General features: G+C 34.8%; 1 protein-coding gene across 1 annotated transcript in view; it reads right to left on the bottom strand.

Moving 5' to 3' along the window:
• Positions 1-616: 616 nt before the first annotated feature.
• PRKAR2B (protein kinase cAMP-dependent type II regulatory subunit beta) overlaps positions 617-12867 on the bottom strand; it is an 85375-nt gene continuing 73124 nt past the window's right edge. The window contains exons 5-11 of the mRNA XM_061467417.1: positions 8483-8589; positions 6202-6355; positions 4870-4971; positions 4207-4281; positions 3302-3367; positions 3002-3140; positions 617-1559 (exon numbers count right to left, since the gene is read on the bottom strand). Coding sequence (XP_061323401.1) covers positions 1426-1559; positions 3002-3140; positions 3302-3367; positions 4207-4281; positions 4870-4971; positions 6202-6355; positions 8483-8589 — 777 coding nt within the window. The 3' untranslated portion in view covers positions 617-1425. The remainder of the gene's footprint in view (positions 1560-3001; positions 3141-3301; positions 3368-4206; positions 4282-4869; positions 4972-6201; positions 6356-8482; positions 8590-12867) is intronic.

The following is a 12867-nucleotide window of genomic DNA, read 5'->3' as shown; positions in this document are numbered from 1 at the left end:
TTGTAGTATCATTTTGGCAGAACTATTGCCAGTCTCCATTATGTGCACTAGCTTTCCATGAACATCAACAGACAGGTCAGTAAGCAGTATTAAAATTGGACTGTGCCTGAAATTTCCAGTCACAGACCCTTGTAAGCAATGAGCCCTGTGCTCATAATTAAGATGATTTTCTCTCTCCTCAGTCTCAGAAGGTATCTCATGCTATTATGGCTAAAAAGATATTATTTTATGATGGCCTACATGTTTCTGAAAGCAGGACGTGTTAGCTTTAACAATGACACACTTTACAGAATTCTGCAAAGCTTCTGAAGTATTGATCTTTCAAATAAAAAATATTTTTGCACTTCCTGATAAAGGTTTTTCAAGGACAAGCTTAGTTTAGCATGGCTTTCGATATCAATTACTTCAGTAATGGAATCTGGTCTTTGATAGCTAAGATCAGACTGTAAGAAGAGAGAAATACAGAGATCATTTCATTTGAAACAGGTAAAAGATTTAACAGATAAAAAAAGTGAGATCTAAAAAAATCTGGAGAACAAGCATAGATAGAGAAGACAAAATGCATAAATATAACACAAGGGAGAAGGAAAACAGCATAGGGTTATATATGATTGGGTAGAACATGACGACGACCTATGCCTTTAGAGCATGAAGGTTAATTTGTCAGCTGTCCTCACTCATGTACAGAATACATGTAACTAATAAAAAAATGCAGTTTATTGCAAAAATATACAAGTCCTCTAAATTGCATAAGATATTACAATGTCGTGCTGAAACATGACATATTAAACAAAGAGGACTTTAAAACAAATTACAAAATGTTAAAAATCAGATTTGGGTCATGAGCATTACACAAAATGCATTGTCATGCTTTATCTTACGATTAGTCTTGTGATTCACTACATCTGTGATAAATGCAACATAAAATCATGACAACTGTAATAGTCAGAAAGTAATATCTACTGTATATCTTCTGTATTAATACATATAAACACTTTGTGTGCACTAATACTTTCAACATATCACATTCAAACTAACAGTCTTTCCAGAAAAGTTGTAACCTTTTTGAAGAACAGAAGATGGTTTAACAAGTTCATGGCATGTGGGGTTTTTTTTTGAAATCTACTCTAAGGAAATGCTGTGTGAAAGGACTTGATTTTCAAAGGTGCCGTATTACTACAGGTCCTCTTGATAGCAGATGAAACTATCAATACTCAGCACTTTTAAAAATCAAGTCCATTATTTATTAAATTCCTGTTTTGTTTACTAGTATTTCCACTGTAAGAAGTCAAAAAAATACCCCCAAACCCATTCTTAAAATCAGAGAAAATGCTTGGCATCTATAGGAAGAAAGACAATTTCTCAGTGGACTAACCACTACTGTGCTATATTCTCATAACAGATCTTGTTGCTCCAATGTTTAGTTCATGCACTGGTATCGGCAATGTCCATGTTTGTTCCAAACAGAGCAACTAGCTGCTCTTCATAGTTTGCAATGTTTCTTTTCAGAATTTCCATACAAGGTCCCAAAAGCCTTTCAAATGCCTGCACATCCATAACTAATACAGAAGGAGAGAGAAAGAGAAAAAAAAATACAATGTGCATGTCAGTTGCAGACACTAATCCTGGTGTTCATGACATCCCAATATAAGATTTTAAATGAAAGGACAGATACTACTGAAGTATATACTTTGTTTGAACAGAAGAGAACCACTTACCGTGGCAAAACCAAGATCAACCAACATATTGCTGCTGCCTTGAAACTTCATAAATAAACACAGAATTTGCTGCATTTCTTATTTTGAAAATATTTTCTTATTAAGATTTATGTCACCCAAGAGCTGCTGAAGAAGTCTGGATTCCTCCCAAGAATACGGTTTTAAGACCCTTGAGATTTACAAAAAATACATCTTTTGCTGATGTTACTAGCTGTATTTGGGGTGTACATCCTTGCTATTTTCACTTGCTTCCACCCACAGTGGAAATTGTAATAGATACTTATTTCCCAGCAAACATGCAAAAAGTTGGAGGCAGTAATTCACATGTAATGTCAGTGCGCAGCTGACCAGATTTTTTTTTACCTGATCACATACTGTTATCCATTATAGTTCTAGGGAACCAACAGGCCAGGGAGGAAACTTCATACATGAGCCAGCTTCCAACCTGGTGGCCTGTGGTCTCTTGGCTCCCAAAAAAAGAGTCAAGATCTCTGCTATTTGGGAAGTGGCAGAGATCTTTGTGACTCACACATACTGAGTAATGACACTCTTCCTCACCACTGCCTCTTAGTCTTTCCTGTCTATCCTCTTTGATCTTTATTGCCTTATCACCTCTGTGTGTTTGGAGATAAGGATTTAAAAAAAAACACAGTACCTTTATAAGTGAGAAACTTCTGGTTACTGGCTTGGTAAAGTCATTCAAGAATGCTAAATCTGTCTTTGCAGTATACAGTTTTCCCATAATTAGATAAAAATATTTAGGAGGTAAGCACCAGACCATGAAAAGCAATGGATGCGAAGGGTTATCTATGAGCACAACTCCTTTGGTCTTTGCATTCCCTATGCCTGAGACTACAGTGTGATTAAATTAACAGCTTGTGAAGACAAAGAATATGCTAAAGCTTAAGTCATGGTAATAAAATGGGACAGGATTTTTACCACAGTTATTTCTTGGATGAAGGTCTACTGAAAAAAGAAATAATTTACCTTTCTGCAGGATATTAAACATTTATCTGATAACTATAAATGGTTTGCAGCAATACCCTCTGTAATGTCCGGAAACAATTTTTATACTTCCATGCAATCAGAGAAATTTTGGAGAATTTGTGTTAAATACCAGTTATCGATTACAAATATTTTTTGCAGATTAATTATGTAAATAGGAATGCAAAGTAATAGATGATAAACAGTCTTATTTGGGTAAAGACAAGAGTTCACAATAAAAACAACCAGCTAGATTATGTGTCATTTCACATTAGATATAAAATACTATTGAACAATACCTAAACATTTGACAGTGCCAAGAGCAAATGCAGAAGCGGCTCGTGGTTTGTTAGTTACAAGCGCAAGTTCTCCAAAATACTGTCCTCTTGAGCATCGAGCTATTTCAACTGCTCCATTCTCTTCTACATCTTGTTTATCCTGAAATATCAGGTAGAAAAAGAGAAAGGAAGATAGAGAATGATACACAGATTTACTGAACTCAGGACTGCATAAGAAAAATAAGCACCAATGGTAACATTACTGCTTAGCACTTAGAATACATCAAGATTTAAAAAATTTTGTGGTTTAGGGATGTTTACCTTCCTTGACATTATAATCCTTACTTCTCCAGATTCCACAATGAAGAAGGAATCAGCCAAGTCACCCTGTAGAAGAAAAAAATAAGTAAAGGAAATGTGAAATTTCCTTTTTAGTTTCATGCTAACATTAAAATATTTGCTGCCAGTGCCTTGAAGCTCATCCTTTAGATATCTGTTGCAAAAGAAAGAACTTTTAATGTGAAAACCACACTCTAGGCACATAATAATCAAAACATCTATACAGAACTGACAGGAACGCTTTTTCATGCAAAGACATAGCTGACTATGCCTTACCGAAAAAAAACGGAGAAAAACAATGTTATGGAAGATTTTTGGATCCTTACTCTTGTTTCTCCACCTTTGTATTCCTTCCAAATGATTTCTAGTATCATAATCCTCCAAAGGCTGATACCCAGTAACTGTTTTGGGGCAAGACAATCCCAGCTCCCTACCCTGAAAAGTTCACTTCTGCATTCTTCTTCAAAAGATTATCAAATTTAAGAACACAACAAGGTAAGTCTTCAGTGCTCCTACTGGGGAGATGGTTTAGTGATGGAATTGCCAGTGCTGGGTTAACAGTTGGACTCAATGATCTCAAAAGATCCAGGCTAAGCAATTCTATGGTTCTATTGGAAGCAAACATTCTTCTGTATAGTTTGAATTTCTAAGTATACTAAAAATGTTGACTCCTTTATTGATACCAACAAAGGGAGGTTTTTCAAGGTACCAGAAGTGAAAAATTAGCTTCTGAAGCCAAATAATCACCTCTCTTAGATCAAAGACATTTTTTTATTTGTTTTAGCTGAAAAAGAAAAACTTAGCTTAAAAGTATGTATTGTCTATAGATAAAATGTTAAATTGTTACTTATTGGAATAGAAAAACTAAAATAAGAAATAAACTGTACCTGAGCAATGATTTGTTCTCCATCTTTGTACACTTTGGTACCAATCACATCAACCACTTTTAAACGCTCAGATACCTTCATTTAAAAACAGAAAATGTAAGAAATATTTGGTTAACATTACAATATTATACTTAGAAAGCCCTTTCTTTTCATGAATCTTTGCACAGAAAAATGTATCTTTATATTCCTGGTTTGGTAATCAATAAAAAAAAGAACTGCTGAACAGTGTTACAGAAGGTATATTAATCTTAACAGCTAGATGTTTTGATAGAGCTTCCATTTTGGTAAGAAGTCTATGTATCCCAAGTCTTCAAAAATTATTTTCAGAAAAGCATGCAGGTAAAAATATAGCTGTTAAATGAAAATATTTTGTAATTCCCTAAATCATTGTTTAATTTTATTGGCTAATATCTAGTAAAATGAAGCTTAATAAGGTAAAGGTAAAAAAAAACAAACAAACATATATTTTTTAAAATACAATATTAACAATAGCTCTTTATCCTGAAAAATGAGAAATATCAAAAATATAGTATCTCTCCAAAACAAATGTATTCAAAATTTTACTGTGGAGAAAAACTGAATTCCAAATTCAAACTGTGCAAAAGCAGAATCTTATCAAGTACCTCTGATACAACCATTAAAATAACGCAACAGAAATCTTACTTCTAACGATTTAAGAAATGGCAACGACTGAATAAAATTTTCATACATTCTTCTCTTTTTGGCATTATTTTTTACAATGATTCTTCGGAACGTTACCCTGTCCTGTGAATATAAAGAGGAAAGGAGAGTTTATTAATAGAAAATACATGCATGGTAGAAAAAACTTTAGACATGGACGAATATGTCCAAATTGCCCAATTTTGGCATAGCCATCAAACTAGCTGGCTGGTCTCCCCATACAGTCAGTTGAGAAAGATTCCTCTAGAGGTCAATCAAGAGCTCCTAAAGTTAAGCTCCTGATCTGACTCACGTTGAGAAATGCTCTGTCCTTTGGCAGAGAATACATACAGAGTTTACATAGAGAAGGTACAGAGTTTACCTTAAAACAGGTCAAGTGGGTAATTTAAGACATTTAAGAAAGCCTCAATATTTAATTTACAAAGCTTATTCATTATCCTGAGGTCCCACACTGATACGTACTGATACGTACTCCAAGAGGTTTTTATATTCTTATACAAACAAAACCAAAATACACTGGGTCTTAGGTCAGAGTCCATTTTCTGCTATTTCAGCAGAACAAGACTCATTGCTGCCCTAAACAGCTAACTGTTTGGCAATCCCAGTGAAGCAGGTGGAAAAACTACATGTATGCTGTTTTCTTCTCTTAATTTCATAAGACTGTGTCAGAGACAGAGTTGAAATGGTTTGCAAACCTTCACTGCTACAGGTGGGACTCGCTGGCCAATAGAACCCAACACAGTTTAAAGCCATTCTTACAGTGTCCTAAACCCTGCCATGATCCCAAAATTCATGTGGATTAAAGTGGTGAAAAACCACGTGCTTTGTTTCAAGAGGAAAATGTTATCTTGGGATCAGTCATTACATTGATATGTTCATCTTGAAGAAGGTGGCTGTCCTAATTTCACTCTTTTGGTAAATTCTGTTACTGTTGTCAAAGATCCAGATAATATAACACTGAAAAATAACCTTGTATTTGAATTGTACTCTGGAACCAAAGGCATTTCCTATCAAGATGTGGAAAAACATATATTTGCCTAAGCACTTGTCAAGTGGTCTGCAATTTGGGAAATGATCATTAAAATAGAATAACACAAAATGGTCTTTTTTCTTAAAAACACTCTGTTTTCTTAAGCTTCAGGTTTGCTTCTGCAGATTCTGGAAAAAAAGACAGCATTGTGTTGGGAATTCTCAGAATCTTTAAAATTAAACTTTCAAAAATTATATTTCTTTTTAATGCTGATACAGTAGACCAGTGCAATTTATATAGAACATTTTAAACAACTAGTATCTTACAACAAGTATTTCACTTACCAAGCCCCAGATGGCACCAGGAGAGGTAGCTATAATTGTAGCTGCTCTGGGTGTATTGTACATTAAGGCCAACTCACCAAAACTTCCTCGGTTATCATAGGTTCCAATGCATCTCCCAACACCATCGCATTTTACATAAATATCATATGTACCTCTGTCAATAAAATATGCAAATACAGTGAGTAGAATCCAGTCTGGTCTTTCCTAAGCAGCCTCTCGCTATGTTTTTTTTTTTTTTTACCATAAATTCCAAAGATAAAGTGTTTGAAATATACATTCACTTATTAAACACCTTGCAGAGATGTATCAATCACTTCCATAAATAAGAAAAGTAGTTCCTTTTTAAAGGGAAGGATAGGATTATTAGTTTTTACATTAAATCAGATTAAAGATAGACTGAATGTACAGTGATCTATCAATCATTGGAACTTATTAAAAAATATCTAATTTAGTATCTCTTTTTTAATTTTAAACACACTAAATACAAATGTAACAAGTTTTTGCAAAAAATTGCTATGGTATGGTCACTGAAATAATAATACAAGTTATTTGACATTTAAAATATTCTGCAGTAGTAATTTATAATGTAATAAATAGAGGACGTGCAGGAAACAGAAGGAATGGATATGAACGCTATTTAAGATTATGAAATAAAGGCATGTATTTATCCAATATATTTTGGATTATTTCTTCCCACATTAAATTAGGAACCTTTTTTTTTTTGCTTTGGGAATGCATTAAAATCTGGTACCTTGTAAAACACGACATAGCCATCCCCATTAATGCTGAGTCATCATTTTGTTCAGCGCTGAGTGTTTGTATGGTATGTGTTGATAAATCATACGAATGCAGCACAAAAATCTGTACAATGATCTTATTGGTAAGGGACTTAGAGGTGATTCACTGCACCTAAAAACTGCGAGGCTGAGAGAATACTGTGAAGTCCCTGCAGCTTTTTGGATAAGAGATGACGAACTGTAACCTCATGAAGCTGAAAAACACTGACTCTTAAGCAAAGAATCCTTCCACACTTCTGTGATCTTCTGACTATTTCAGTGGGAAGGGATCTGTGATGATCATCTACTCCAAAAGTTCGACCTCTTCAGGGTTGAACAAAAGTTAAAGCATGTTACTAATGGCACTGTCCAAATGCCTCTCAAACACTGACAGGCTTAGGGCATTGACCACCTGTCAAGGAAACCTGTTCCAGTGTTTGGCTACACTTTTGGTATAGAAATTTTTCCAATGTCCAGACTGAACCTCCCCTTGTGCAGCTCTGAACCATTCCCATGCATCCTATCACTGGATACCAGGAAGAAGAGCTCAACACCCCCTTCTCCACCTCCCCTCCTCAGGAAGCTGTAAAGGGCATTGAGGTCACCCATCAGCTTTCTTTTCTCTAAACTAAAGAAACACAAAGTCCTCAGCTGCTCCTCACAGGACATGCCTTCCAGCCCTTTCACCAGCTTTGTTGCTCTCCTTCGGGCACATATAAATAACTTAACATCCTTCTCAAACTGTGAGACTCAGAACTGCACAGACTACTCAAAGTGAAGCTGCACCAATGCTAAATACAGCAGAATAATCACCTCTTTTGGCCAGCTAGCTATTCTGATCTACACTGACCAAAAACTTTTGTGTTTCTTTAGAGTTTTAGCATAATACTTCTTTCAAACTATCTGAGAAATCACTGTGTTAGCCTAAAAGTAAAGGTAGAAATAAGAAAAAGTGTTTTGGGACAGCGTGGTTGAGCCTGTGCCAACAGACTAGTGAAGGATTCCAAGGTAAACACTCTTCCTAACTCACTGGATTCAGCAATTATCAACAGCTTTGTGATCAATAAGATTTTACTTAGTTACCTGCTTTTTGCGATACAGATTTCCAAATGAAGCATAATGACTTAGCTACTCAAGGACTAATAACATTCATGTAAGCAATAAAGTTTGCACATTGTATTGAAATGCAGTAAGATTTCAAATATTGAGCTGTAAAACTTTTACCATTGTGGTTTGCATTAGATTTCTTTCCATGTAAATCAAACCAAAACCAGCCTTTGGGATCGAGCAACACATAAAGAGGTTAGGGACATATTTCCATATGAAAATTCTGTTCAAACACTGCTCTCTGTAGCTCAGAGAGCTGCACTGGCTCACGCATGTTCTTTTCTTTTTTCTCCCATGTAAACATATGTAAGAGTTAAATACAACTACATAGAGAAACAGATTTTTCTCAGTGGACTTTTGCATAATACTTTGTGCTATAATGAGAAACAGCAATTCACCTATCGATGACGTAGAAGTTGTCACCATCATCCCCTTGATCAATGACATGTTCCCCTCCTTCAACCAGCTTTTCAAACATCGCATCTAACACTTGAGACATCTGTTCCTATTTAAAAGAACACAGGCAAAGACAAGAAATTATCATCTGCTTTTAAAATTTTACTCTTCAAATTGACTAACTGACCAGCCTCCCAATATGCAGGTAGAAAGTATTCACACATAGAAAACAATCATGCCACAGAAATGCGTGGATCAATCGGAAAGACAGTTTTATTTAGTATTCAGTGTTAGCTTTTTCCTCTTCCAGGGCCCAGCTTCCCTTCTTGTCCCTGCCAATGATAACATAGGTCTTGCCTGCAATATTATTAGCTCAGGAGCATCCAAAGACAGAGTTTCACCCTTCAGAATTCTGTAACATACACAGTTAAAAGAAAGAACTGTATCTCGTATTGCATGCAACACACCTGTTCTTGTCTTTAGAATTATTGTACGGGATTTAGACTTTTAAAATGATTGAAAAATATTTTGAAAATCTAAATTACACAATGGCTGCACAATGGTGCGATAGATGTAACCTTAAAGGTCTGCAGTGCTTTGGCTGAGTAAGTAAATGCTGGACTAAGGAAGTAAGATTTTATAGACAGGTCTCTAAATTACTTTGTTAACTTGAATGGAATACAAATGCTTAGAGAGAAATGTTAACGGACCAACAAAATGTCATCATCTGAGTTATGACTGTCTAATAACAAAAATCACATAATTTGTCTTGTTTGGTGTAAATCTGCTAAAACTTAACTATTCACATTTAAAAGAACTCAAATACAGCTCATTGCAGATTATACAAACTATTATTAGGATTATATGAATCCTAAAAGTGTAACTTGATAACTTAAATTTTATATTCAGTTTATCCAGCAATATGCCTAAAATTCTGACAATAAACACAAAACTATCCTCTACTTTTTAGAGTTTTTTATAAGTATGTATCATATAGGAACAAGCAAGTTCTAGTGAAAGACATTGTAAAGAAAAGCCTATGATTTAGATACCTATCTTACAAAGGCCCAGTTCTAGCATTTCCAGCCACTGAAAGATGGATGACATTTGACTTTTCTAGAGTTCTTCTGCAGCCCTTGGACAGAGATAACCATACTAGATAGCTCAGAATCATTCTCTAGAGATCCCACTTTCTTTCCTCTGATGATAAGAGAAATATACTGTAACTCACAGTTAGACGCTTAATTTTTAGAGAGATAAACTTAGGCTCAATTAATTCCACCCTTATCCTGTTGAATTTCTTCAATTACTCAAAGCTTTTCAGAATATCAGCAGTACCATGTTATCCAAGCCTTTTTTTAAAATGGAAGCTAAACACAATTTTGCTTCACAGAGTTTGTTGTGTGTGGGCACAAAGAACAACAGAATGTCAGCATCCATCATGGTAAAATACAGTAAGACATCACACAGCCTACCCAGGCCAGCACAAAATCATTTAACTATGCCTCTATTTAGTACCTTTTTTTAGTATAGAAAGCTTGTGTATTCGCAAAAAGAAGAATCATTTTTCTACCAATGAATGGGTTATAGTCTATTTCAGAGAAAACTCTGCATGTGTCATTGGGAGAGACTGAAAAGTAGGTACAGGAATTGCCTTTTAAAATCTTTCATGCTTAAATTAATAGGTAATATTCCTTCTCTGTCCCTATGGAAAGTAAAAGGAACTCATACAGAATCTGCAAAATGGACCAAATGAGAGTTAGTTGTCTAAAGCATTTGAAACAGCACATTTCCTTCTCCTTGCTTTACATCTGAACTGTCAAAGTGGCTCCTCGACCAACAGCCCTTGGCTGCCATTTGACAAGTAATAACATGCAGAACACTCCATACTTCAGCAGAGAATGTTCTCTTCTAAATGCAAGCAAAGCAAAAAATTAAAGTATTATATGGTCCCCAATCCTTGGAAATTAAAATACTCCCAAGACATCTTGGAAAAAAGATTAGACTAACAAGATGGCTATTTGCTGTATTGAAGGAATAATACATACAGTTGTAATTACTATTTAGTATGTTTTATCTCAAATTTCAGGTTAAAACATTTTCAACCACTTAATTACAAATGAAGCTCACCAAACCACAACTTTTCTGATAGGTAAATCTATGACTTTTTCAGACAAAAGAGTAGAATTCACAAAGCAATTCCCTTTAAAAAAATCTTTTTAACATTTGAAGGTATTTAATACATTTGAGAGCTGTCTATTGTCTGCTGAAGTAACATGTATTTTAACTTTCTAAGTAAATTGCAGCTGATGTAAGGACAATCAGTCCCTTTTCCAAAGCTTTCTACAAGAAATTAAGATAGAGCAGACTGTAATAACCAAACCAGGCATGTGTTTTTCGCTTTTACCATGAGAATTACAAAATTGTTTGCCCAGCTTGCTCTACATGAATCCTCTTGATTCTCTGCCATACTGAGACTCAATTTACTGACACCCTTCATAGTTACTTTGAAAGGATAAAGATGGACAATTTTAGAATTAGAAAGAAGATTTGTTATCATACACAGAATTAATTCTGGTATTTTGTAAAATGGTGCAATCTGAAAGCTATTCTTCCTTAAAGCAGTTCTAGCTTGAAAAAATACATATAAAATAAAACAGGAAGTTTTTTTTATATCAAGTGTTTGTAAATCTGCCATGTGTAATGCCATAGTAATCTGATAACCAATATTCTAAAGGAAGGTACTTTAAAATATGATAAACTTTTTCACAGAAATAAAATTCATAGATCCGAAGTATTAAACATGTATGTTGTGCAATCTTTATGGTTTCTGCTAAACGTTCATGATCTTTAAGCATTTTTTTTCAAATACAATAAAGCATTTATTTTTCTTAAGGATAATGCACTTTACAAACATCAAGAACCAAAACTGAAGTTTAAATTATTTGAAATTTTATTCTTTACATAATGTTTATTTACATACATTGATTAATATACTCAATGATTATTTTATTTATTAATTCTAAACTGAAAAGCATGTAAATAATTCAAAAAAAGAACATTTTTTAGAAAAAGAAACCTTTGGCTGTTGTCATGAAAGCATGCTTTGATCACCATCCTTTGTGATAGAGAAAAGAGAGGAGGCTGAATGGGCAATCTTATTTTCTGAAAGACACATTCATAATACAAACCAAATCCATCTATCAAGATTTTTTTTAATAAATAAATTTCCTTTATTTGAAGTGTAGTCACTGCATTTCTCTCAAAAAGTCTTTCTACCAATTAGACTTTAATGATAGAGCGTGATTTTACAAAATAATTTGCTAGACGAATAAAAATGACATAGTTACAGCCATTATTACTGTCTTAATCAGCCTTGCTTTCAAGTGTGAATGTAACTGCTGGGAAGCCAGGGTGCAAAGGAGGATTAGCTCCCTTATCAGTATCAGCCAGCATGATATACCCTTTTGTATCACCTAAAGCAGGGATGATGCGGTTTTCTTTCCTCTTACTTAGACTGAGATGATATCTACCCTAGTTTTATACCAACTTAAATGAACTCTGCTAGTACAGTTCTTTTGCCTACTCAGGTCAGTCAGAATCAGAGACTACAACTAGAAGTATAAACTGAACAGGACCAGGGGATGGTTTCAAGCACTGACATGATACAGTCTGGGCTGGTTTGCTATTGGTGCAGTTATTAGCACAGGTGGTAGAGCTTTGGTTTGTGCCAACTGTCACTCCTCCTGACAAGCCCTGGTCATGGTTTGGAGGAATGCTTAAGCCAGAGCTTCTTCCCACAAAAGGTAAAACCACCCTGGTTAATTGCTTGGTTTGGTGGGCTTAGGAGGAGAGGAGAGTGCAAGACAGTTTAGTTTTATTTATGTATGTATGTCATACTGCAGTGCATGGCCTCAGGGACAGAGAACGACCTCTGATCTAGTTTGCTGTTAACCAATTACTGAACTGCATAAAGGTGACAAGAATGAAAAATGTCAAAATAAATCTACTGCAGTCAGTCAAGCTCTGCCTTTGGATATCCTTATTAATTCACCGACAAACAAAATATGTATTTCTGGTCAATCAAATGACATTTTTCCTGTAATTAAAGTCTTCAAAATACTGAGGAATAAGGAAACATTTAATATGAAGGGCATGTGACTACGACTGATAACTAGTAAAAACAAACCAGTTAGCAGGTAGGTATTCTTAGTCACAAAGATAGGTATTCTTTAGTCTGTGAATCCACAGTTCTTCTATTGCCCCTGAGTTCATAAACCACTTTATTAATTAATGCTCATTATGATATTAAGAAGGTAATGAAGCAGACAGAATAGTAGAGTAGGAAGTAGGGAAAGAAAAAAAAGGCTTGACAGAAATAGTTAGC

This window comes from Pezoporus flaviventris, unplaced genomic scaffold (assembly GCF_033815535.1).
Source record: "Pezoporus flaviventris isolate CSIRO_AGI_PZ_B2104156 unplaced genomic scaffold, CSIRO_AGI_Pfla_v1 ptg000045l, whole genome shotgun sequence".
Lineage (NCBI taxonomy): Eukaryota > Metazoa > Chordata > Aves > Psittaciformes > Psittacidae > Pezoporus > Pezoporus flaviventris.
This window is presented reverse-complemented; position numbering and strand designations above follow the sequence as displayed.